A 23,279-nucleotide genomic window follows, 5' to 3' on the forward strand; every position below is an offset into this window, starting at 1 on the left:
TTTTTTTTGATGTGAGAGATTTTTTTGAGGTTTTTTTTACTTCATCATCAGGAGCTCTGGGGAGTTGATTGCCTGCAATTTTGAAATTGGTTCCCCCTCCAAAGTGCCCCATTTCGAGTCCATTAACAACAGCAGGGGAGAGGAGGTGATTGGAGCCAGAGGTCCAAAACTGGTAGACTCTTAGCATCAAATCCTCTTAGCACGATCAGTGTCAGGATGAGCTCTCAAATACAGACACCGTCCTAATAAGACAGCCACGTTCTACTTTATGGACGGCAGATCTTTTGGGCTCCTCTCTGGGCCACGGGCAAGCACAGAGAGATGCCTCATCTCTTATGGAGAAAATGTGGCTGTCCAGACTACTACTTTTACAGTTATATTTTGCATATCACCCGTACACCAGTCTAAGACTGGTGGGACGCTGGGAAATTGATGTTATTTGTGTTAATGATGTCATTCTCAGCAGTAGCAGGTGCACCCACCTGAGGACAACAAGGGCGATAAAAGTACAGGAACAAAGGTGAGAGCTGGCAATTAGTTGCCCATATTTATCTTTTGTGAGTTCCTGAATTCCTCTCCTCACCAAATCATTAGAAAATTGGAATTGGTTTAATTTCCTTCATTGCACTGGAGCCAAAGATGAAATTATCAGTTGCACAGGCCAGCTTAAATTTCCTGCTATTGTGTGATCCTGCTTCTTTGCTTTTCATAAAGAAAAAGCAACTAAAGCAGTTCAAAACGCTTTTAATGAAGCAAAGTAGTTGATACAGCAATTTGTTGTTCTTTTTCCCCCCAAATAAAGAAGTCTGTTTTAACTAAAGTATCTGTGGCCAAATTTTCATCTTAGGAAAGCTGGTTGGTTTGCACTTTAAAAGTATACTTTCTTTGTGTTTTTTTTTTTTTATCTTCTTTTTTTTTCTTTTTCCCCATTTTATTTTGGTTTGCTTTGTTCTGTTTTACCTTGTGAATTACCAACAACAACAAACAAAATAAGCCCATAGCACAGCACAATACATGATAGATGGTTATCTTCTTGTTGTTTTTTCCTCTCTTTGCAATTCCATTTTTCAACCTGGATAAAAAGCTCTGATTCAGTGTTTTGCAAAAATAAAGTACAATAAAATGGATGCATCATTATGCTGAACAGACACTGTGAGCACTGCAGGCATCTAGAAAAGGAGACCCAGAGAAACATGGACCTCAGAAAAAGAAAAACTTGACTGTAACTGCTGTATTCCTATTACCACTGGGCAGTACCCATATGCTCCCATAATTTCAGACGTGTGGCTGTGCAGCCACATTTAGGTAAGTGCTATATCTAGTCCGTAGAGCTGCCTTGCCTGTGGCCTCCTGTGAAAGGCTACTGGGGCAGCAGAGCCCATGGGCGTTGAGCTGGGACCAGTTTATTTTACACAAGTACCCTGAGGATGGGCTACAAATGCTGGTGTCTGAGAAAAGCGGGGAGGTGAATGTGTCTGAGGAAGTACAGCTTCACCTTCACCAGGTGGAATCACAAGCTGGGAGAGTTTTGAGATACGGTCCCTGATCATGGGTTTGCGTTGTCCATATATATCCATGTCGACGAAGACGTCTTCTCTTTAGTTCATAGCTAGCATTTCTGCATTGTACTTGACACAGATAACAAAGTCTGTAATTAATTCTACTTTGCTTTTGAAGCAAAAAGAGCTTATTCATTTTATTGTGAGTCTGTGACTTTTCTCTTTCGGTTGGATTGGATTTGAGTTGGATTCTCTTCACTACCCAACAAGGTTTACTACAACTACAAGCTATACTAAGAGGTTACTACAGATCTGCTCATAGCTTTTATTTCACTGTAATTTTGCTCTGATGCCTTTTTCTGTGAAATACCATCTTATATTTGGATAGATTTTCCAAGTATTTGGGGGTAGGGAGGTTGAGGACTTTTTTTTACATCACTAGGAAGACATAACATTATTTAAGATATGCTATAGCTACAACCGTATAGTGGTATTTTCAAGAAATCTTTCATCTTCTGTGCTTTCAGCACAAAGAAAGTTTTCTTTCTCTTCAGTCTTTAAAAGCACAGTGGTCCTGTGCATAGCCAAAACATTGGCAAATGCCACCATTGCCAGTGGTGGTACTCAAAAATCATGTTTTGGAGAGTTCCTGAATTAGAATTTTTAGACTTCAGGTACACTGGGAGATTCATCATACATAACTATAACCTAGAGGGGCTGAACACAATCCTTGGGGATTTTTTTAGGTCACCTCCTACCTAAATTTATCTATAATTGTGTGATCTAGTGCACAAAAAATATGTATATATAATTGATACAGAACTGCTTGTGGAAACAGACATTGTCAAACTATCCACACTATCATTTTTTTTTCTTTTTTTTTTCTTTTTTCCTTTTTTTTTAAATGGGTTATGAAATGGATCGATATGGGCTTCAGTGCAACCATTATACGCTTGGGTATTTCTTAGACACTTTACTTGGTACAATATAATATTTTGACCAGGGAACTATAATGATATAGCAACAGCATTGCACATATGAAATAGATTGCAAAACAGCTGATAAATCTCAGCTGTAGGTAAGCAACGAATTCTCAGCGAGTGACTGTTTCAAGAGAAATTCTGCAGGGGTCAGTTTTTGACTCCGTAGTATTTAAAATTCTTAATCCATGACTTTAAAGAGCATACATCATCAATAAAAAGAAAAAAAAAAAAGACCAGATTATATTTTGCCTATACCTTTAGCCTGTAAGTAATTGAAGCAGAATGTTTAAAAAAAAATAAAAATAGAATGGGTTGGTGAAGAGCTGAAGGAGCTATTAGAAAATATGCCATCAAGGGAAAAACTCAGGAAATGCAATGTCTTTAATAACTCAGATTTAAGAGGTGACTTAAGGACACAGTATAAGTAAGTGCATAGGGGACAAAACTTTAATAAAAGCTATCTTAAATGTAACAAACAAAAGTGTAACAGAACCCAATGGCAGAAACCTGCAGATAGAAAAATCAGACTAGAAACAAGCTGGCTTTCTGCTATCCTACACCCCATCCTTCATATTTGATAATGTTTTGTAAGGGCTTTTTTACTTGTTAGCATTTTTTTTTTTTTTAGTAATAAAGGAATGCTGTTGCAAGGCAATTCATAAATTAATTCAGGAATGAACTAATGCAAGGAAATTCAGTCTCTTTTTATGTGTAGGAGGTTTAAACAAGAACTTAGATATTTTATTCCAAAACCGATGTCTAGACATGTTCAATGGCTGTGTACCCTTACAAATGCTTAAACTTGCTAGATGTTTTGCTGTTCCCTTGCTGTCTGCAGTGCTGCATGGTGCGTTGGGTTTTCTTCAGGCTGTGGAGCCCAGCATTCACCTGCTGCCTAGGCTTCAAGGGGATCCAGATAAGGAAAAAGGTCTGATAATTGTGTTTAACTCTGGTTTGGACAGAGACGAGTGGGCTGGTGCCCGGCCCGTGCACAAGCTCCCCGAAGCCATTCAGCCACCTGAGTCCCCCTGTGTGCTCTTCCAACTCACTCAGCAAAAAGAAATTTTCTCCCAACAAAATGCAAAAGTGGCTTCTAGCTTATTATGCAGCACAGCCCAAGGTGCAGGTGGGACTTGGCTATTACTAAAAACTGCTATTTACACAGAGGCTTGGATCATCTGCCCTGGAAACGTCTGGGAAAGTGAGCATAGGACGATGAGCGCAAGGACTTGCAGAGAGCGGGGTGGACCTGCAGTCCTTTCCTGGCTCTTGGTGTCCTCTGCACAGCCTGGCAAGGAATACGGGACCAGCCCTGACAGCAAGGACCTGCCTTTTTTCATCTCTTACCATGGAACAGGTTTGGCAGCACCTACGTTTTCTCATGCACTCTGTAAAGCACCAAGTTCTCCAGTGACTGTTGCCACAAACCTATGTGTTGCAGGACCAAACTTCCAGGAGTAAAATCCATTTTAAGGTGATGATTGTTTTTAAGAAACCACCAAAACATCTGAATGCATGCTCATCTTGAAGACTGTGAGTGATCTCTTTTGAATCTAAGTTCAGCACAAGCTTTGATGCGTCCTGGATGAGGCCCTGTGGACATACCCCTTCATCTTCTCAAGGTGGTTAGCAAGTCAGACTTAACTGGGTATCAGCATCATAGCAGTACCACAGCTTCAGTCTGCAACGTTTAATTGACACCACAGTGGTTCATAATAGCCATAGTTCTCTGTATCAATTAATGTACCTTACCATAACAGCCTTTTAACAAAATATATTTCTGCTGGGTTGCTTGGAGGCAGGTAAATTGAGTCATATTTTTTGTATTAACATTAAAAAACAAAACAAAAAAACCAACCAACCAAAAAAAAAACCCCTACTCTGTGTAAGTACTGTATTTTTCTTGACACCTGTTACAAGACAGTCTGCTTCATTATTATATTCTATGATAATAGAATATTCTATGGTTTAATGTTGTCAATTTATTTCATTAAAGATGAAATCAGGGCAAATCTCAATGACAATGGCAATAACAGATCAGCCAGGCTGGTATTTCTGCTGCAAATGATGCCACAAAAAGCACCCAGGGGTAAGGCTGGCTTGGCAACTCTTTATTTGCTTGGCACCTAAATCATCACAACTTAAATGTTGTTGTCATTTTCTTTTTTTCATCTTGGAACTACAGAGTTCTGTACAAACACCACTAAGAGCCAGATGGCTTCAGTTCTGCCAAAGTTGTAGCTTGGATGAAACTCAGGTGCCTGTTTTGAGCATAACACAAATATTACCTAAGATTCCCTAAGAACCTTGTTATTTTGCTTACGGTCCAGAAACTGCTGAAAACTGGTGAAAAAAATTGGAGTTTTTTTCATTGTGCAGGGCGTGACTTAGAGCTAGCAACTTGTATGCTTTCTGGATCATGTTGTAGCCTAAGTCTGGCTCCTTGTGTATGGTGATCTCAATTTTATCTAAGAGCTGAGTAAGCAAATACTCAATTTGTCTCTGAAAAAGAAAAAAAAAAAAAGGCTGAATTTAAGCATGGCATGGCTTAAGTTGCCTAGTGAAATGTTGCAAATGCAATTTTACTGTACACATGTTGAAAGTTACATCAAAAGTGAAGTGTGTGAATATAGCTGGCAGAGTGGCAGTCCCAGGGCAATGTTTCAGCCAGTTAAAGTAGGTAGGTGCTTTCTGCAGTTGAATACAATTTTCCTGAGGATAATGAAGAAAGGACTTAGCCTACATATGAAAAATATTGGCTTTTCAAGTGCCAGCTGCGGGAGTTCTCACTTTCTTCTTCCATAACATTTGAAGGAAACAAATGGATTTTCCAGGAGACTTTCAGTAGGGAAAACTTTGGTGACTACAATATCTGAGCTTCAAGAAACAAAACTTTTGCCTTTTGCCCAGTTCTCTGAGCCACTGCAGGAGACTTTAGTTGCCTATCCACGGCAACTAGAAATACGGAAGCTTCAGACTGCTATGGTGGGGAGAGATAAAAAAGAAGAAAGACCGAAGTGAGGCTGTATAATATCTGGCCAGTGTGTTACTTGCCTTTTTCAGATGACTTAAGAATATTAAGTGATTCTTAGAACTACGTACAGCGCCAGACAAAGTCCTAATCCTCAAACATCTGGACCTAAAACACAGCAAAATCAACACAGAAGTGTGGGAGAAAAGTAAATGCATGCTCTACAAATTCATACTCCTTCAAACCCTTTGATCCATGTGATTCATGTCACTCTCCCTGGTTTTATATATATATAAAATGAAGTTGACAGAACAGAACCATGCATCACTGACCCTCATTGCTAACCCTCAGATGAGTCTTTTCGGCCAAAAGCATGAAATAAATTCTTTGTCAATACATTTGTGTTTGAATCTGTACTGAATTTGTTGTCAACCAGCAGCACATTCCTGGAATGATGGGAAGTGTCAGATGAATGGAAAGGATTCATGCAAAGAAACAGTATGGATTTTCAAAAATAACTTTCATCCTTTCTTTTTAGAAGCTATATAATGTATAAAAAGAATCACACAAGCATCAAGGAGAGAGCTACCTATGGAACAGCTGCTTAAAACAACAAAGAAAAGAAGTTAAGTACACACCATAGCAAAAGGATAATTTTTTTTTTTTTTCTGGAATGATGACATTTAGCATGTTAACAACATCTTCAAGATAACAGATTAAATATAGCCTTGAACCCTATATACTTATATTTTATTTAAGTGGTAACAACAAAGTATTGTGCAGTAATTGACAACTACTTTATATTACAGTGGCTATAAACTCAACAGCCATGTAAGCAAAAAAAAACAAACAAACAAAAAACCCTGCTTTGTCTTTATTTAGGAGGAATAGTAGTGAAGCAATGATGAATACAGTTTTACTTCTGAGCTACAGTAGAAATGTGAAAATCTACTAGATCTAACTAGAAGGAATTTGTGTTGCATGTTTTTTAAGATACTAATTACCAGCAGAGCCAGCATTTCAGGAATCAGTGCAGACCGCTTAATTTCAGTGAGCACTGGTCCCAGGAAAGAGCATCTCTTCTAATTATATAATTAAGCCTGGTGCTTCCATTGATGGACTTCAGTTTGCATATGCATTGTGAACTGTGCTTGGTTAATTGCAGTGCAGCATGGCTTATAAACCCTGCTAGCTATTCATACATATACATTATAACATTTCCAATCATACGGCTGTCAGGAATAAACTTTTGAAGTGACTTAAAAAATCTGCTTTGATTTCACTACAGATTAATACAGATTAATTAATAACTGTGAGCTAAGTATGGACCTAGCTAATGACAATACGAAAATGGGATGCAGGAGTGATCAGTGGGGGGAGATAAAGAAAAGTTATTAGTGATTTCTAAAAGATCAGTTTAAAAATTTTGTTAACATTCAACTTTTTCACTTATGAAATTGGCAGTCAAAAGTGGAAGTTTTCTAGTAAAACATAAGAGAATCAATAGATACTGCAAATGGAACAGAAAAGGAGGATCTCATTTGGAAAGAACTGAATGATCTTAAGAAAGAAAGAACTAATAGAGAGATGAAATGCCATAGTATAAAATGAAAGATCATATATTAGCTAGGATTCATCCACTGGAAAACAGGTGCAGCTGCATATATTAAGGATACAAGGATGACCATCTGCCAGCAGTGGCAATGCAGCCAATTAAAATGATAATGAAATCCTAGACCACATCAGGCAAAGTATTTCCAGTAAATAGAAACGTTCTGGTGAGAGCTCATGTGGCGTATCATGTTCAGTTCTGTCACACACCTTCACAGGAACCAGCTCAGCACATGCACAGTGAAATCTTGCTTGTTTAGTGAAACAAGAAGAAAGGCTGAAAGAGAAAATGATTGCTGTCACTACATAAGCCAGCTAGGAAAGACTTGGAGAAGAAAAAAGAGCTATTCAGGCTAAAAGACAACATTGGTACTGGAAAATAAGTATTAAATGGTCATGAATACTTTTAGGCTAGACATCCATAGGAAGTGTCCAACTATCAGAAAGAGGAAGGTCTGGAAGAGTCCTCTAACAGCCGGCACAAAACTAGTTCCCTACTGTTTTTAATAATTCCCTATTCATCTGCTTTTAAGATGGAACTTACTTTCTGGAATGATTTACATTATGTCATGGCATGTGATAACTAGAAAGCAGACTACATCACTGGGAGTTTCTTCCAGACTGAGAACTATCCTAACAGATACTGAGAGAAGCCAGGAAAGGGAAGAGGAGACATAGAAAGCCTCTGATATCTCATTGGCAATCTTCAAGCAGCTTAATAATTGCTGCAGATCAAAGCATAACTTAATAGGAGCTTTTTTCCAGGTTTTTTAACGTAATATCTCCCAGCTTTGCTCTGCCTATCCTCCCAAATGTTGACAGACTGAGCAAAGTCTCTCACAAAAAGAGAAGTAACACAGTGGGAGTGGAGGGCAGTAGCTCAAGGAAAGACAAGTAGTGAAGAGACAGTGAGAATCTGCAACATGGAAATACAGAGAACTTTGGATACCCTATTAAATAAATGAAATAGTTGATCAATAAAGTCAAATGAAAATATAGAGAATAAAATGCCTTTTTATATGGAGCAGGGACACAGAGACATTCTTGCTCATGGCAGAGGGAAAAATAAAGGTTGCAAAAAGTCTCTGATTCTGGGAGTGGGGTGTTGCAGTGTCAGCCCTTGAAACAGAGAGACATGAAGCACGAGAGCTGTTTGAGGAGCTTGGACAGAGAGATGCAAGAAGTCCTTGGTGTATGCCGTGAGCACACGTGGTGGAAGGTGTGACCTGCACAGTCCCAAGAAAGGCCATGTAATTGCTCTGTGCCAGGCTCATTCATCAAGCTGCTTGTCCAGCAAAGGTCTCCCTGTCTTCTAAACTCTCTCTCACAAAACAAATAGATGCCTTAGCATGCTGACTCACTGCCTTCATACCCCTGCCCATCTTCTCCAGCTGTGATACCTTGCATGTGTTCAATCTGCTAAGAGCAGCAGGCTGCACAGCGTCTGCGAATAGCTAGTGCTGGGATTTCTTCTGTGTAAATTGGAGCTGAAGCTGCCAAGCTGAGCCTCTGCATGCTCATGTCGTCTTCTCATCACGATTCTTGCTCTCCTGCTTCGTGTCTTTCTCTAACAACCTGGTAAATCAAGCCACAGCACAATAAAATCTTTGGGATACAGACTGTGTATTTTGAGCCTACAGAGCATTAATTGGCACTGTGGCTGGGGCCTCTTCCTATGCTGCATTACAAAGGATGAAACAGAACATGCAAAGTGTTCTGCACCTGGCTTCGCTGAGTTTGTTGTAATGTCTATCCACAGGACTGTTAGTTTAGCTGTCTTTTTATTTTTACTTTTTCCTTTCTTCTAGCTACAGGAGAGATTCAGGAGACAGTGCTCAGCAGGAAAGATGGGGTGAATCTGGTCCCTCTCAGTTTGAGATACACTTGTCATTTACACCTCTCTTTCTGGGGATTAGATTTCGTACACAATTATTGTGCCTTGCCAAACTCACCAAAATCAGCTCAGCTGATTTCCAAAGCCTGTTCACCTCCCGAGCAGCACTGGGAGGTACAACCCGTCCCTCTTTGACCTGGCTGGCACCCCATGCAACGTGCATTCTTGTAACATGAATTTGCAGGGCTTAGAGATTTCAGAGCTTCTTGTTGGAAGTGACGAACCCGGTTCGTCTTTGTCGTGCTTGCTTTTGCTGGTTTTGCTTGTTTGTTTACCTGAAAAAAAAAAAAAAGAAAAAAGAAAGAAATAACAATTGCTTTGGAACAAAGTTGTATTTTTTGTTCTTCTTCATGCGTAATAAAGCTGTGTTGATGTAAACCCCATGCTTTGCTTTTTCCACCTGGACTGCTGACGGTGCAGCTGCAGGGACAGCTAAGCAGTGCCCCTTCCCTGTGCCCGACCCCCTCACCCCGCCACCTCCCGAGGCATTTCCCCTGACGGGGCTCCCACCAGCTCGCTGCAGATGCAGACGCCGCGGCAGAGACACCGCATGATTCACCAGGGACTGTTTGCCTTGGCCCTGGAGGCCCTCCGTGCGGGGAATGGGATTTCCATTCCCCAGCTTTTCCCTCGGCAGGCGTCCCTGGAAAGGAGCACGGCCCCGGCTCTCCTCTGCCGGCGGCCTCGCGTCCCCCTGCTGCGGGGAGAGCCCCCGGGACGGGGCAGGGACAGGTCTGACAGGGGAGGACAGCGGTGGGGGGAGAAGGGGCCGAGGTGCAGGGGGGGCTCGGGGCTGAGACCTCAACCGGTGGGGAGGGATGGAGGCAGGGAGAGGGGCCGGCAGCCCGTGTCCGTGAGGGGGCAGGCGGCGGGCAGCGGGTCCCGGCTCCGTGAGGGGACGGGCGGCGGGGAGCGGGTCCCGGCTCCGTGAGGGAAGGCTTGGGGCCGTCAGAGGAGGGAGGAGAAGGAGCGGAGCCGACGACCCGCGTCCCGTGAGGGGCTGCCGACCCCGCTTCGTCCCTGCCGGGGGGGCGGCGTGCGGACAGCCGCGTCCCTGTGAGGACCGCGTCCCTTCGGGTGCGCGCTGAGGAGAGCGGCGCCCCGGCCCCCCGCGGCTGCCTCCCGGCGAAGAGGCGGCCGGGGCGGGTCGGGCAGCGAGCCTGGTTCCTCCCGAGGGGCCACCCCTCCGCCGGACACCGCTCGGGGCTGCCCGGGGCCGTGCCGAGGAGGAGGAGGCGCTGCCCCGCTCGCAGCCGCCCCGCGGAGCGGCCCCGGCAGCCCCCTCAGGTAAGGGCGGCGGGTGGGGGGCGGCCGGGCCGGGACCCCCGGGGTGGGCAGCGGGAGGGCGAGGAAGGGGGGTCCCGGCTGGGGAGGGTGCGGGCAGCGGGGTCCTGCCGAGGGGCTTCGCTGCTCCCCTTCCCCAAACGCTTCCGTGGCCCTCGGAGGTGCGCGGGGTTGGGAAATTTCCCCTCACGCCCGCTTCCTCGTCCGTGTTTCACTAACTCATGCATTGTCCGTGTGCCGGGAGGAGAAGCAAAACCCGGGTTTTAAGCTCGGTGAGGAATTGGAGGCACTTTACCTGGAAGGATTTATTAAGGAGATATCTCGCAGGTGTCCTCTCCGGCTTCTCGCAGGACGGGGTGCAGCAGGGCTCGGCCTCTGCTGTGGGGAAGGGGCGAGGGGCAGCGTGCTGAGGGTTATGTGCCTGCTCTGGGAACCCGGCCTAGGTGGTGCTCTTAATCCTATAAAAATCGCGGTGGCACCCTTAATGACCACCTAGTCCTGCTTCTGAACACAGTACTTGCAGGGTTATACCGACCCGTGCCATTACGCTCGACGGTGGGGTGGAGTTGGCTCAGAAGGAAGATTGCAACCCCCTGGTTAATTTAATGCTTCCTAAATGCCTGGGTTTTCCTTCTGGGTCATCACTCAGTGATCCTGACTGCAATCTGAAAAGGGGGGCATGCTGCTTTATGTGTTATAGCTGTGCTGCTGTCAGGAAGCTGAGGACTTGAGAAGAAATTAACATACTGAGTCCCATCAAGAGCTTAATGAAATACACATTTGTCTTTTTCACAAAAACCTGAAACTTCTGATCCAAAATAATTTTTGAATGATACACTATTCTTATACATGTATCAGCTTTAAGCACCAGCTTTTTTAGCTTTTTCTCGTGTACTATATACCAATATCATTATAGGCATATCCATCAAATTAAATTTATTTTACATCTTTAGAAAATGCAGCACTTAATTACTTATGGCTAAGACCTTAAATCCTGCGGACAATATTCACATAGTTTACGTGAGTCTTTCCATTGACTTCATTGGGATTTCTCACAAACAAACCCTGCACAAACACACACTAGTGGTTAAGAGCTGGGACCCGGCTGTAATTGTAAAGATGCTTCAGTCAGTCCGTGCAAACTAGGGAAAGGCTAATCAGATGTAAATGCTCTCCCATGACTTATAAACTATCTCCATGGGAAGGTAAAGCACTAACCACTGCTATTTAATTATGATCTGCACATCATTAACAAGCTCCTTTAATATAGTGTACTCATTGTGAGGTGGTGCTTTCTTTATGAGTAAGGGGTTTGGGGAATGGAGTGTTTTATAACCCCAAATTATTGTTTTGTGTTGGTGCTGGTACTGGGGTCAGTGTGGGTTTGCGAATATGTTTCAGAGCTACTGGATCTTTTTTGTAAAGAAAAACTTTCTGTTTGCAATTAGGAGCAGTCCATTATGGTTTGTGACTGTACTTCAAGGAGACAAAACTAAGCAGCCCGCATACATATTATATGTCGTATAATACATGCTTTCATATAATTTCCTACTCTGAGTTGTAAAAGTGAAATTTCTCAGCTTTGCCATGCTACTCTTCTGCGAACTTAGTGGAAACTGTGATGTCTAGATCCAATTCAGAACCAGAAAGTGCAAATAAGCCTGCCCCTAAAGAACAAGATAATGAAAAGGTCTGTTGTCCAACTGGCAACTGAAGAAAACTGTAACATGGAGATTGATGCTGTCATAAAGTAAGAATTCCCACTGCAAAGGCTTGCCGTCTGACCACTGGAAACTATGCAGAGTAAACTGTACTATGGGTGCACTGTTCTACAACATCGCTCTTAATTTTTATATGGCAGGCTTCTGAAATGATTGAAATGATCGTCAGCTTCCGCTCCGAGCAGGGGTTGAACCTGATGACCTCCAGAGGTCCGTTCTTACCTCAATTAGTCTGTGATTCGGTGATTTAGTAGTTATTAGTTCTACCATGGTGTTACCAGGAAGTCTATCTGTGATTTAGATGAATGAGTTAGAAATAAGAGATCTCTGAGTGTTCCTTATTTCGTTAGTAGAGAATTAAATTATACCTGTAGCACATGTACTCTAAGCCCTTTAGATAATCGAGTCCATTGTGTAGAAGTCCTAATATGATATTTATACCTCACAACAAAATGTAATGCAGACTTAGAATATTGCTCTTTGCTTTTTCTGATGAGCTGTGTGTTTTGGTGTGCATACTCATCATACGTGTGTGTTTCTGCCCTCCATGCTCAAACAGGCAAGCTGTTTTCCCCTCATCCACAGCACTTCTTTGACTGCTGCCAGAATGTGGCTGCCCTTACATATTCCGTAGCATCTTCAGCCACGCTGCATATGGGAACTCATGCATATTGCAGGGTTTGTGGCAGTAGCTGGCTGACCACCTCATGTCATTCACCTCCCTTCTAGGAACTGCTCTGGAATGTGGTTTGGGTCTTCCCTTTGCTGTTTTGAGATGTAAGTTTATTCCTGTTGTGGTTTAACCCGGCTGGCAGCTAAACACCACACAGCCGTTCGCTCATCCTCCCCCCTCCCTCTCTGGGATGGGGGAGAGAAACGGGAAAGTGAAGCCTGTGAGTTGAGATAAAGACAGTTTATTAAGACAGGAATATAATAATAACAATAATAATAATAATAGTGATAATGATAATAGTATTAGTAATAATAATGTGTAAGAAACAAGTGATGCACAATGCAATTGCTCACCACCCGCTGACCGATGCCCAGCCTATCCCCGAGCAGCCAGCCCCCCACCCCGGCCAGCCACCCCTATATATTGTTTAGCATGACGTCAGATGGTATGGAATACCCCTTTGGCCAGTTTGGGTCAGCTGTCCTGGGTCTGTCCCCTCCCAGCTCCTGCTGCACCCCCAGCCTGCTCGCTGGCAGGACAGAGCGAGAAGCTGAAAAGTCCTTGGCCTGGTGTAAGCACTGCTCTGCAACAATTAAAACATCAGCATGTTATCAGCGCTCTTCTCATCCTAATCCAAAACATAGCACCCTACCAGCTACTATGAGGAAAAATTAACTCTGTCCTAACTGGAACCAGGACAATTCCCCTGCCATGTTTGATTTTATTAACTCAGGACACAACTCGGGTGTGGGCATTTGCAGCAGCGCCCAGAATAATTAGGTAGACAACTTCTGGTTCTGAACCCACTGCAGACTTGGGTTGCTCTTACTGTCTGGACACTTGTTACCTTAGTTTGGTAAGGGAGTGTTTGATGTTGCCGAGTCAGCAATTAGTTTTATACTGTGGTGGCTTGCAGTGCTGTTATGGAAGGTCTTTGCATTTGGGTTGTCTGTCTCAGAATACACCTGAATTACTAACTGGCTTTTAGATAATGGTTTTCCCAAGTTCTTCTCATGCTACCGACAGCACAAATGGCCAAAATTAGCCCCTTAGAAGGAGCTACTGAATGTGTTAACGAGGGAGTGCTGCTCTGCTGCTTTCTAGGACTCGATGTCGTCCTAGGTAGGTTCGTGCACACTTCTGCAGGTAGTGCCTGCCATCAGGACTGGGGAACAGATTGGGGATTTGCAAATGTGGAGCACCTGCAACGTTGTTCCCTCTCAATGGCTTAACTCTATCAGTGATCTGTGGTTGATAGCCATGGTTTTAGGGGAGTTGTACCCATGCTGTTCTGAGCCTAACGAAGACCTGCTTGTGCCACAAGGAGCCATAGAAAATCCATTTCATCTGGGGGAACAGGATTATGTAGAGTGCTCCTTTGTAAGGACGAAGGCAAGATGGTGCTTCTTGCTGACGTGCTAAATATCCTTCTGATTGTGGCTGGCTGCCTCCACACAACACCTGCATAGCTAGGGACAGATATTTTCCAGTGCGGGGCTCTGAGGAACTCCACAGCTATTTTTCAGAACTGAAAAGTGCCTGCATCAGCAATCTGGTCCAGAAAGATGGAGGAAATTATTAATACACTGTGTCCTGACACCCATGCCACACACAGTGATTTCAGTGAGTAATGGACCAGTAATGCATGTGCTGGCTTGTGGTAGTGGAATACCTTGGAACATGTTCTAACTGATAGTTAACGGGGCTCTGAAGTGCCTGCAGTCCTTGTTTTTATCCTTTTTTTTTTTTTTTTTTTTTTTTAATTTCTGAGGTGGTAGAAATGAGAATGAGGTATTTTGTGTCTTGCATGTAATAGGGGCTGATTGGTTTTCCAAGTAGCTCACAGTGCTTGCTGACCCAATTTCATTGACTTACGTTGATCGCTTGCAGGTTCTTTAACTTCAGGAAAAGCTTTTAGATTTAACCACAGTTTGCTGTTATCTTAAAAATGGGTGGATGATAAGGAGTGCTGAAAGGATTTCAGAATGTTCTTGCTTTTATGCGCTTGTGATCTTTGTATCAAGAATACCGAAGTTAGATCTGCAGGCAGCTTAATGGAGATAAATGTCTGTGTCTTTTAACTATCAGACAAGGAAAGCTGAAGGCAGCTTGTAGCAGTCATAACAGCTGTCGGTGGTGCTTTTTTTGTCCTTTTCCTTCCCATATATGATGAGAAACTATATAGGGTTCAAGAGAGGGGATGTTATCTGCAGTTACTAGAGGTGTTGAAGTCCCACATAACTGCTGCAAATTGCCCCTTCTGTGCACAGAGCCGGTTTTGGTAGCAGCTGGAGAAGGTGGTGGGGCAGGGGTTTGTGGGGTTACAGGGTCTGATTTAGCCTCCAAAATGAACTCGTCCCACACAAGAAGGAAGGAGACCACCCAGAATAGCAGTAGGCTTGAGCTGGAACATCTTACTATCCTGGTTTCCTGATTTCTTTTTGGACACGATCTGCCCAGCAAGGACCTGAATGAAAATGCGGTGGCCTTCAAAGCCAATGGAAAGTTTTCCTAATTCTCTGTATGAAAGAAATTTCCCTGCAATGGAGTAAGAGATGGAAGAACTCCGACTTTAGCACGAGCCACAGAGCATCTCTCCTCCTTTGACAATGTTTATGAGTTATCACAGGAAAGAGGACAAATCTTAGAAACACGCACCATGCGATGGAGAAGGTCATTGATTTATCACCACTGGCACTGAATATCCAGTAGAGCCTCTGCTCAAAACACAGCCATTAATCCCCTGTGAGAAGACTTCCATGGAAACATATTTTGAAGGATAGAAACAGGCATGTGGTGTTTGAACGTTGTCCAATGAAGGAAGTATGTATTTTAAAGATGAAGTCACAATTTCATTTTTTCAATATTCTTACACTGTAATTCATGGAAGTTGAAAAATGCATTAGAGGGCTTAAAAAAAAAGTTGGTTGTATGGGTATACGACTAAGTAAGCACAGGTAACATTGATAAGAAAAGGCTGTGGCAATGTTGAGTTCTTGACTAGCAGCCAGTTAGGGAGCAAAGGAAACCTGAAAAGAACAAGAGAACCTGTCTATTTACTTACTGTCTTCTAGGAAAATTATCCTTTTCTGTACCAAATTTCTTCAAGATTTGAAGCAGATATTGCAAACAGCCCTTCAGGTTGTACCTCTGTGAAAACGCTGCTCAGGACCCTCCTCTTCCTCTCTCCATGGGTGGAAGGAAAGAGCACTGGAAGCCTGGTGATCAGCCTGGGTGAGCCATGTGTCTTGCCACACCTCTTCCTGGTGCCTTTGGCTTTCGAGGTGTTTGGGATGGTTGTCATACACCAGCTTGATTTTGGGGCTGCCCCGGTGAGCTGTCTCCTGATGGCACAGTCATGAATACTCCTGCTGTAGCAGCCGGAATTGAAGGGCTTGAAACATATTTTCCAGAGAGTCACTGAAAGTAGGTGTTTGTAACTTGGGGAACACGCTTTTAGCTTGGTAGAGCAAGGGTTAGCCAGCAAAGCGATGCTACAGAGAGCTGTGCCAGCAGCCTGGCTTAGCCTGCTGGGAAAATGAGGTGTTAAATACCAAGTGTGGTGCAATAAACACTATCCAGCTTCGCCAGTGAAGACAGCGGACCTTGCAGAAGACCCAGAAAATAAACAGAGAACTGTGGGAGGGCTGTACACATGGAAGCTGTGCGACCACAGTGCAGGCTGGTCGTGTGAAAACACAAGCAGCAGTGGACACAAATATGTACCTGGAACTAGAGCAAAGCACCCCAGTCCAGAGTGCCATCACCGCAGGAAAGTGGTACAGAAGTTTTGAGTTCGGATTCAAGGTGGCAAGAGAAGAGCACAGGTTTGGATTGGTGGTGCCTTCTATCACGTATACTTATATGCTCTCACATGTACTTCATATACTATACTTTATACACGTCCTATATAGCTTTTGGATTTGGGAACTCATTGTTTTTTCTCATTTAAAATTGATGCAATTTCCCTTTTATTTTTATTTTAGATTATCCTTGTATATCAGAACTTGGAGATGAGGCAAATAAGTCTCTCCTCTGTTAAGCACTGGTTCCTTTTGAAACAGTAGTTTAAAATGCTTGTGAAGGTAGGAGTACTTTGGTAATAGGGCATTTATTGTTGGGACTGTAAGTAGGCTAATTTTCTAATTTTCAGACTGGTAAGGGTATTGAGATCTAAGGATCTATGTTTTCTGAAGCAAAATGAAATGCTATGAAGCAGTAGAAGCTATGCTAAGCTTGAATATGAAGATCTCCAGAAAACTAGGTACTGTTACTCAATTCTTCTGTTTCTTTAGTACCCCTTTTTTGTCACCGTTGACTCATAAAATCATGTAGAATTGAACATTAAAAAAATTTTTTTTTCAATATGTTTCATAATTCAGTGACAGCTAATGAATGATTCCTTAGGCATTTTGGTTTATCTGGTCAGCTAATCATATATTTGCATGCTTTATAAACATTTTCCTAGTAGAATTCAAATATTTAGAGCCACAGCAAACATTTTGTTCTTCTGATTTCTGAAGTTGCTTGTGGGCAGAGTTGATCCTAGTGAAGTTGTCACCAAATATAAAAGATTGCTGTGAAGGTATAAACTATGTTAAGGGGCAGATCGTAGGAGAGTTTAGTTGGAGGTACTTTGCAGAGCTGGGAGGGTGGTCCTTAATTCTTCGTCACAGCTTTCTTTGCTCACAGGACAGTTCAGGGATGCTCTCTGAAGGTGCTCTGCCACAGCATTGTTGGTTCTCTGCTAATGCACCATCAGGAACAGGTGAAATGACTTCACTTAGAGAACTGGCATGTCCTTGAGGTTCGTTTGCCTACTGGTCCTAACCAGCTGGCCAGAAGGAAGGAGGCCCCCTTGCAGAGTCCCGTGTTTGTTGCTGATGGCCTTGAGAAGTGAGAAGACGACCTGGGAGCAGCTTTCAGCAGTAACTACTGTTGCATCCAGCAAAATTTGGTCCCGTTTTGAGCAGTGCATGCCGTTTACAGAGTCCATCTGTTTCTGACTAGAGCACTGGAACTGCTCTACCAATAATACCATCCAGCTGTCCACGCTGCTGGGGCTCCAAAAGTTTACTGCTTTGTGGCAACTGTTATAAGTGGCAACTATTTACATAAACTCTGCCCTGTTTTGAATGTTCTTAAATCATATGTTACTGAGTGACATTAAACATTTAAACATGGTTGGGCAAAAGCCCTGTTCATTTTGCCCTATGGCATGTACACCAGAACATTGTGTTCGTATTTGGGGGTGCCAAGTAGGAAACACAAAAGGAAAAATAGATTGGTGCACAGAAAAGTAGTGCCATGTGTATACAGTTGTGTAGGACAGACTTAAGAAAAATGGATAAAAACCTTTTTATTAGAGAGAAAATATTTCCATAGAATTCTGTATTCTGCTAGTGGGTGCCTCACGGTGGTGAAAAAATGTAATTCTCTTGCTGAACCTGGGCATTTAGTTGTCTTCTGTTACAGATCTGTGGCTCTGTGTAACTATGCTTATCAGGCTTAGGACCCTATTAAAATTGTTTTCATTATTTCAGTTATTTAGCCAAAATTTAGCCTCACTGCTTGTGAGGTTGCCACCATTTCAGGTAGGACAGTCCTGTTTTTGTTGTGAAAGTGGGTAGCTTTATCCATCTCTTGCATCATCTTTTGACCAAGCTTCCACAGTACATAACAATCGTGTTTTGGGGGAAGGTAGAAGGAATAGCCATCTGAAAATGTCACCTACAGGGGACATGGCCAGAAGATGAGCTTTTAGCATCTCAGTCTTAGCTTTCTGCTTGTGGGCAGAGTCAGCCATGGCTTTTGATGGTACCTTAAGAAATTCCTGGACACGAATCATCTCTTAGTAGAGGGATTTTGCTGGTTAATTTGCTCATTGTTATAAAAAAAGCTTCTTAACTTGGGGAAAGCTCACTGCTAATCATCAGAAGTCATCTTCTTGAGTAAACAAGGTTTGTTCTGCTCTTTTACCTTCATGCTAACAATCAAGAACTGTCTTTTGAAAGAGAAGCATAAGCTGTTTCCAGTTCATGTTCACAGTTACTGTTTCTGGAGTATATTAATTTCTCTTGTCTTATTCTCCAAAATTTTCTGAAGCAAGTATCTGTCAGACCACAAGAACCATTAAACATGTGAAAAAATGCACACTACATGGACTGCTGAGTAGAATAATGAAAATTTATTTGTGTCCTCATATCCATCTGTGCTAACGAGCTCACTGAAAGAAAGTTCCTTTCTTGTTTTAAAAATAATTGATTTTTATGGATGTGTCTAAGAGTTGATACATTTACAATTTTAGCTACAAACTTCAACTAATAATATACATGAAGACTATGCAGGGTCTGCTAACTGCTACTTTATTATATAGATCTTCCTTCTTGAAGGTGTAGGCATATCATTAGATCTGACTGTTGGTGTGTGATGGGAGGGAAGCAACACAACTGTATGGTTGACATGGTTGTAGTGTATCTTTTTGTGTAATCACAGAGCTCATCTCCTTCTCTCCTTTACTGCAGTTTTGCATCCTGGAATGTCCCTTTACTTCTTGAAAATGATGAAAATGGTGGCATGCTTCTTCTTGCTGTTCGGGCACGCTCTGCTTTCCACTGGCTCTGTCATGGCAAAAGATCTCCCCGGAGGACATTTCATCCGAAGAAGGGATGTTAACTCACAATCTCTACTAGGTAAGTTACAAAAAGAACAAACCAAAGAAAAATAACAACCACCACTAAAAGCCATCTCAAATATAAAGATAATAAAGATAAAAGGCATAAGCACTTGGCCAAACCTTGGCTGAGTTAGTTTGTAACAGTTTTCAGGCAGGAATATGAGAGTTTGTTGACCTAGCAGCTATTGAAATAAGGTGTTTACTTTTGGGATATTAGATCTATTTTATATAAGTGCCATGAAATAAACATTTGCTACAGGACTCTTGTACTGGAAAAAAGGCCTTATTTTCAGTGTTTAGAGAAAATATGTTTTGGTGCATGGAGGTTCTGTCAAAGCTGTTTTTTACTATGCAAGCAACCTTTAGCTTTTTATATGTGCTTTGGGTAAGGGTGACTGAACTAAAATCATTAGCTATTGAAATGGGGCTTCTTGTTACATTACCTGATGTTAATCCCTTCATTCTGTCAAGTTGATTTTATTCATAATGAGTAGCTTATTTTTCCTGTTTTGCCAAAAATCTGAGGACAGAATTTGGCAGTTAGCTTGTGTCTGTTGTATTTTAAAACATAGGTTCATCTCTCTCATTGATCGTTGCCAGTTCCCTTTCTTACTGTCTCTATCAGAAGTAATAGATGTGGTCTTGAGATGCTTGGGGTTCAGCAACTGGAGGCTGAAAACCACAGCTCTGGAGACCTAGTCCATCAGAAGGCATGGATGTGAAACAGCAAAGAGAAACACTCCCATTCACTCCTTATTCAACAAGACTCTTAATCTTTCTAAGATCTTAAACTCTAAAATGAGATTAAACAGAAGTCCCTCCTGAAACTTTCAGGGTCTCCAGCAAATATCCTATCTTATTATTTCAAGAAATGAACTGTCTCCCTACAAAATGAATGCAATAGGTGCAATGTGGAGAAACTAACAGGTGTCATGTTTCTCAGCTTGGCTTTTTTCTGTGATTAAAAAAAAAGATCTTCTATAGTCCCTTTTTCATATTTTAAATGGTAGAAAATACATTAAAAGTATTAGCACCAAATATCAAGTCAAAAGGTACAGATTAAATTATTTCTTTCATATTTCAAAAGCCGGGCAATTTTGTGGCCCCTGCATTTGGAAATTTCTGTATTCCTATTCGGTTTGGCATGTGCAGGATGCAAACAGTATTGGCAGCTCTGGCTGAAAGAACCTTTTCGAGACATTAAATGATGCAAGAAACTTGGGACATTCTCTGGTCCAGCCCATAAAACTACGTGGCAGTTTGGAGTCAGCCTTCTGGACCTTGCATTCTGTTACAATAAATTAGGTCACCTGCTTCAAATTCTGCAGTTGCATATGAGCAGTGGCATAGTTAAAACGTGCCTCTCTGCAAAGAACAGAATGTGTAAAATGCATGCCATTCTGCTCAAAAGCTGCACTGTTCTTTAAATGACACTAGAAAGAGCTGGGCCAAATCATGATCTCAGTGGCATCAATTTTATTGACTTAATAAAATCACTCAGACTTAGAGCAATTTAACAGGGATTAGAAGCTGTTCCATTCTATATAATATATATATTACAAATAGTGGCAATGACAGTTGCTGCTGTTGTGGAAAGACTTGGTTGGCAGGCAAAAATGAGCAATATAGCTGCAAAGAACCAATGGATATGTGGAAAAGCAATTCAAGTTCAAGTAGTTTTTGTTGTTTTTGTTGGGTGGAGGTCTCTGTTTCTAGGACTAGAATGAAGGATTGTGTGTTGTAAGTATTAGTAACATCAAAATTTTATTCATTTTTTTCTCTATTACCAATTTTTAAAACAAAAGTGCACTGCTGTGACAGGTATTTACTGGTAAAATACTAGTAGTGGCTATATACAGAAGAAAAAGTCCTTGCTGCAGGAAACTGGCAATATAAATAAGCAAAATGGAACAGATGAAAAATCCTGTGGTATTATCCAAATAGAGATACAAGTACTTTGGGATCCAGCTTCAGGAGGATTTAGCTTTTTTGGCAGCCATACACTCATTCTTCATAGAGCTGTTAATTGTCTTGTTAGGGCTAATGAACTATAGGAAGGAAATTCTAAGAAAGCTTTCGGAAGGAATGAGCTATGTCTTTTCTGTGTTCTTATCCCCAGTCTTTCTGCTAAACCTCAATGTGTATTGGTTTCATTTTGTAGAACTTTACTGAGCTTATGATTTATTAGCTATAGTAATAATTCTAAACATTTCCATTAAAATCTGGTATCTTGTGTGCAATTGAACACAAAGCTTTTGGAACTCAGCGTGGCCTTTGAAAGTCAAACTGCTTTGAGTAGGTTTGACTTTTCACGCTTCTCTTTCCTTAAACCCTGAAACAAACTCCTGAGTATTTAAAACCTGTCAACTGTGCTGATTTGATTAACTTCATGAACATTTTCCTAAATCATCCTTGCAGCATATTAGTTGCAGAACATGAGTAGTTTGTTTAGAGAGAGAAAATATTTGCGTATTTCTCATATTCACAGAACATATATTACATTGTTGGAAAGCAATGTGTTAATGTAGGTGTATCTGTGTTTGGAGTGGAGTGGTGTCCTGAAAGACCATGTGAAATAACAGAAAGAGATGGGATGGCCCATGGAAATCTATCTTTTCTGAAGCAGAGAGCAGTCCCCTCTCCCGTTAAATGACATACAAATTAAAACCTACCTTCTCTTTCCTCTTATCAATAATTTGATCCTGAGTATTGGATCCCTTGGCTTATCCTGATACCTCAAAGGAAATTAATCTTTTTGATTCAGAATCTTCTAAGGGTTTTACGAGAGCTCTGAAGAGTTTTTACTTAGCTGTCTGACGAAATCATTGTTCCTGCTGAGTGCAGCTGTTTTGTTAGATTACACACAGATCAGTGAAAGCGCAGTTTGCCAACTTAGTGTTGCTTTTTGGATACTAAAGAAAAGCAGTAATGGGAATATAGCTGGCTACATGTTTTTAAATATAAAATGAAGTCTATTACATTAGCTAATTTCCTTCAGGTATAACTGAGATGGACTTCTGCACTTAAACAGGCTGACTGGGCAAGCTCTCAGTCAGTTGCTCAGAGAGGTAATCCCAGTACTGGGATTTCAAGGAAGTGGTCTGAAGTCCACAGCACTTTTCAGCAGGTTCCAGGTTCAGAAGTGGCACATACCCAGTCCTTGCAAGATGCAGCTTTTTTGTGCTTGATGTTGTGTGTCGGGGGAGGTGAGGAGGGGGAGCAATGGTTATGCTGCATCTTAGGCATTTATTGTAAAACAAAGCAAAGTAAAATGTCAGAACTGTGCAAAACCCACAAGTTTTTTGGGGGGTTGGCTTTTTTTGGTGAACTCTGTTCTTGTAATCAGGGCGTATATTTCGTGTCACGTCATAGGCATATTTCTTTGGAGATCTCTGAAGTAGATGCATTGGAATAATTGAATAAGCTGTGGATTAGTATTATAAGCAATGACATTCCATCTGTTCCTTAGGAATATAAAACGTGCACCTACCTGTTTTTGAAAATAACAACTTAAGTGAATGAAAAACCTAATCTAGGGGGCATTTCTTTAAATGCTGCATGATACCAGAGGAAAGAAACTACAAGAGATTTACTATACTGTACAAAATTGAAACAAAGGGAGGGGAAAGGAGGCCAAGAGGGAAATGTTCTTGGCCCCTGTTCAGTAGAAACTGTGGCTAAACTCAAGTGTCCTTGTCTGTGTTGAATTATATTTTGCAGCAAAATATATAATGATTTATCTCTTGGTTGTATGTATAGGGTTCCACTAATAATATGAGGGGAAGTAATTTGAAGTACACATGGCTCACTAAATTTATGAATCACTGCTAGTCTTTTAAAATTATTCCAAACATTCTTATATCCAACTCAGTTCATAAGCTTGTTTGTATATAACTTCAGGGTTTGAAAGCATTATCCAGTTAACTTTTCTGGGTTAAATTTTAGCCACAAGTGAGAAGGGAAAATA

At 41.8% G+C, this 23,279-nt stretch overlaps 1 protein-coding gene and 1 long non-coding RNA gene across 7 annotated transcripts in view; one reads left to right on the forward strand and one right to left on the reverse strand.

The window, feature by feature from the left end:
- Positions 1-3,049: 3,049 nt before the first annotated feature.
- Positions 3,050-10,785, reverse strand: LOC106035297 (uncharacterized). The gene is made up of 3 exons (XR_001206684.3): positions 10,538-10,785; positions 9,017-9,233; positions 3,050-8,639 (listed from the first exon to the last, which is right to left on the reverse strand). It is a non-coding gene; the product is annotated as an uncharacterized lncRNA (long non-coding RNA).
- Positions 9,486-23,279, forward strand: part of MATN2 (matrilin 2) — a 68,795-nt gene continuing 55,001 nt past the window's right edge. For 2 of the 6 annotated variants that reach the window (XM_048068697.2, XM_048068698.2), the window contains exons 1-2: positions 9,487-9,690; positions 19,161-19,328. In XM_048068697.2, the coding sequence (XP_047924654.1) occupies positions 9,561-9,690; positions 19,161-19,328 (298 nt within the window). In that variant the 5' untranslated portion in view covers positions 9,487-9,560. Of the gene's footprint in view, positions 9,691-9,802; positions 10,246-13,666; positions 14,260-19,160; positions 19,329-23,279 lie in introns of those variants that run through there. The other 4 variants (XM_048068700.2, XM_013179998.3, XM_048068699.2 and 1 more) reach the window with 4 other exon arrangements.

Source organism: Anser cygnoides, chromosome 2 (assembly GCF_040182565.1).
Source record: "Anser cygnoides isolate HZ-2024a breed goose chromosome 2, Taihu_goose_T2T_genome, whole genome shotgun sequence".
Taxonomy (NCBI): domain Eukaryota; kingdom Metazoa; phylum Chordata; class Aves; order Anseriformes; family Anatidae; genus Anser; species Anser cygnoides.